Source organism: Sciurus vulgaris (assembly GCF_902686455.1).
Source record: "Sciurus vulgaris genome assembly, chromosome: 1".
Taxonomy (NCBI): domain Eukaryota; kingdom Metazoa; phylum Chordata; class Mammalia; order Rodentia; family Sciuridae; genus Sciurus; species Sciurus vulgaris.
Window position 1 is genome coordinate 13,571,111 of NC_136461.1, and position 3,702 is coordinate 13,574,812.

The 3,702-nt window shown below is 58.8% G+C and overlaps 1 protein-coding gene across 1 annotated transcript; it reads right to left on the reverse strand.

The window, feature by feature from the left end:
* Positions 1–2,148: 2,148 nt before the first annotated feature.
* RNF186 (ring finger protein 186) lies at positions 2,149–3,444 on the reverse strand. The gene has a single exon (XM_079138742.1). The coding sequence runs from the start codon at positions 3,166–3,168 to the stop codon at positions 2,479–2,481; it is 690 nt and encodes a 229-aa protein (XP_078994868.1). The 5' UTR covers positions 3,169–3,444; the 3' UTR covers positions 2,149–2,478.
* Positions 3,445–3,702: the final 258 nt, after the last annotated feature.

Genomic DNA, 3,702 nt, shown 5'->3' on the forward strand with positions numbered 1-3,702 from the left:
AGGAACTCCCCAGTCAGGACTTGGGTTCTCATCCCGCAGTACCGTGGATCCTCACGCGGCCCCAGGAGGTGCCGGCCACCCTCCCGCCCTTTATAGACCAGCGACGGCGAAGGCTCTGAGAAGTTCTTCAACTTCTTCTTGTCCCCGGGCCGGAGCTCACAGGGAGCCCAGCTGCCTCTCAGGCGGCTACTGACCTCTAGGGCCTCCTGTCCCCCAGGGGCCAGAAGATGGCTAGAACCAGCTGGGCTTTGAAGGAGGTGGGCATAGTGGATACTGTGGTTGGGGACCTGCCATGTGTGAGGAAGGCTGGCAGGAGATGGGCTATCCTGGGGCCCTCCTGATCCTCCTGATCCTCGGAAGGTGAGGGTCTGGGCAGCAGAGTAGCTTGCTCAGGGGCCGAGTAGCTTGCTCCCTGCCAGGGAGGCTGGTACCTGCTGTAAAGGGATTGGTGGGCCGTCCCCCTGTTAGGTCTCCTCCCTTTTCTTTAGCACAGAGAGCAGATTCAGGAATTCTCTGGCTCCTCTGAGCACCCGGCCACAGGATCCTGGGGGCTCCTGTGTTCTCCGTGGAATCAATCCCTCCCAAGTGGTTCTGGAGCTTCCTGCAGAAGCCCTGGGTTAATTTCTGCAGGAGCTGTTATTGACTGACTGTGTAAACTTAGGCTGGAGAATTGCCCTCTCTGATCCTCAGTCTGTATGGATGGGATAATAATGGCCTCTATTTCATAAGCTTGTTGTGAAGATTGGACTAAAATTTGCACATAAAGCAGTTAGGGCGACACCTGGCGTGAGAAAATGTGGGGTGAACATCTACCACCGTTATTCTGGTGGAAATGGTGTTGTCATCGCCACGGAAACCTTGGCGGGGGTTTCGTCTTGGTGAGGGATCCAAGAACTGGAGAGAATGGGCGTGGGGAGTGAGTGGGGAGAGATGTTCTTTCCCTGTCTAACTGGCGGCTGGCCCAAACCGCACCTGTCCACGGCCAGCTCGGCAGGTGGACTGGTCATCTACTTAGCCTTGGGAGACAGGGTGTTCTCAGCCCATGTGGCTCGGCTTACCAGCGTGGGTCCCCCGGGGCCCACACACTCTCCCTTAGCACCTGGAGTTGCCTGGCAAGGACCTTGTAAGACAAAATTTAACATTTTGAAGAACCGAAGAATAATGAACTGCACACAAGTGCAGCTCTCTGTTTGTATGCGTCCAGGGGACTATGACCCATGTCTCTTCTGGGGCCCAAGGTGTCCTCTGCTCTTGGGGCTTCCAGGATTTTTAGTAATAATTCAGGCCAACTAGCTCAGCTGGGGGGAAAGGAAGCCCAGAGAGATAAACGGCCGTGCTCAGCGGCAGGTAAGCACCCCGCCCCCTTCAATGTGTCTCATCCCTCCCGACACCATGCACTCTGTCCAGCTGGGACTCTCGTCCTCCTAGGAGGAAAGGGACAGGAAAAGGTGGTGTGTGGCGCCAGGAAAGTCCCTCTGGGTTTCCAAGTCTGTTCCCAATTATGTGGCCTTTGGAAGAAAATAATATGTCGCCTCCCACATCCAGGCCCTGCTGAGGCCTGACTGACACCCTCAGGAGCCCCTGCCCTCTGGCAGATGCCGCCTCTCTGTGGAGGCACAAGTGGTCACAAAGAGAAGACGCTGTGGCTCTCGGGGCGAGGCTGGGTTACTGGTGAGGACCGTTGTGTTTATGAGGCCTCTTATCTTTATGACAGAGCTCAAACAGGACATGAGCTGCTTCAACAAATAAAGCCCGTCCATAAAGATGGAGTTCTGTAGCGAGGGACTGTGCCTCCCAAGGGCAGCTGCACCCACTGTGCATGGCATAGGGACGATCCTGTAACCCCAAGATTCTCCTGAAGGGCCTGATGACTCGGGGCGGGAGTCTCTGTGGCCAAGCTGAGAGCAGTGCCCAGCCCCCACCTCTCCCGCCTCCCTGCACCCCCTGCAGCATCAGAAGCAGCTTCCCCACCCCCCATGCAACCTCTCTCCCTCCCACCCTGGGGCCGACTCCGGGGGAGGTCCCAACCCAGACGGGAAACGCGGAACAGTCAGAAGTGTGCCCAGACTGCCCCCCCCCCCAAACGAAGCACCAAACCAAACCTAGAAAACAAAACCAGCCACATCAGTTGCAAAAAATGGAGTCCTGGTTCTATTTGTTCTGCCAAGAGGTCAATACTGAGTGCTTTCCTCAAGGGACCCAGGGGCACTGGAGTTAGAGCAACAGAAGCCCCCTTGGTAGTGACCAAGCAGCTGGTGCCCCCTCCCCACCCCACAACAGCTTGGAAACCCTGTACCGAGGGCAGGTGGGAGCCCACGGTCCCAGCTCAGAGTTCTTGACCTGAGACGGCCATCCTGGCTTCGACATGCGGGTCCGGCTGGCTGTCATCTCTAGTTCATCGCCCCTTATCCTGCTGGCTGGGGAAGTCAGGGGCCCCAAGAGGCAGCGGGGCCGCCAGGGCTGCCAGGCCCGGGGCGCTCAGGCGATGGAAGCGATCTGGCTGTGTTTCTGCTCTCTGCAGAGGAGAGTCCTAGGGCAGGGCCAGCAGCCGCCCTGGCTGTGAGGGTGACAGCAGAACAGGGTGGACATCAGCAAGGCCAGGGCCATAACGAGAGCCAGCGCCCACCGGATGACGCCTGGGTAGATGAAGGGCAGGATGAGGAGGATGAGCAGGACCAGCAGGAGCAGGTGCACTGCCAGGCGCCGGGCTGCCACGCGGTTGGCACTCACCACGTCCTGCTCCTCCTCTCCTGCCCAGCTGGGATGATGTCCTGCCCCTGAGGTGGCAGCACCCGCCAGCCCCTGAGGACTGAGCCGCACTTCCAGGCATGGCCGGGCCAGCTGCCCCACCACCGTCTCCTGGTCACGCAGGCTGCAGATGAGACCCCCTGGGACGGGGGTGACCTTTCGGCACAGCGGGCAGGTGATGGCCCAACTGTCCTCCTGCACGCACAGCAGGAGCTTCAGGCAGATGGCGCAGAAGGTGTGCTGGCAGCTCAGCACCTTGGGGCACCGGGCGCAGTTGTAGAGCTCCCGACACACCAGACACTCCAGGTCGCCCTCTGTGGAGCCACGGTGACACTCGGCGGACCCCGAAGTGATGGTGGTGGTGGCTGTAGCTCCAGCTGAGATGGCTGGTGGCTGTTGCTGGGCCTCGGTGCAGGACATCGTGGGCACAGAGTCGGTGGCAAGCGTCTGCTGGGCACCTGGGCATGGGCAGGAAGTGTGAGCCAGGGCCGCTGTGACTTGGAAGGATCCTGACCCCGTGCCGGACGCCTCCAGCCTCCCGCTTGCTCTCCCCAGGGCCCGCAACAGCAGCTGTGTCCTGCTTTCTCCGGGGGCTGCCTGGCTTGTTTCCTGCTGTCCAGTGTCCCCTCTGTTATTATTATTTCTTTCCTCGAAACTGAGGGTTAATCAGTAACTCGTGGGCCTGGAGACTTTGCATTGCCTGATTGAAGGGCCAAAAGGGGCAGGGCCTAATGAACCAGGACTTTCCTGTCGGGGCCAGGTGACTGGTGAGTGCTTATGTGACCTATGTGGCTGGAGAGCTTCGGGATCCATCAGCAACCCCCTTCAAGCCCTCTCTGAAGCTTTTAAAATACAGATGCCTAAGTCTCAGACCCAGAGATGGAGATTTGGCAGGTCAGGATGGGATCTAAAAATCTGTGCAGTTACCAAACGTCTTCATGAGTCTGATGTGGG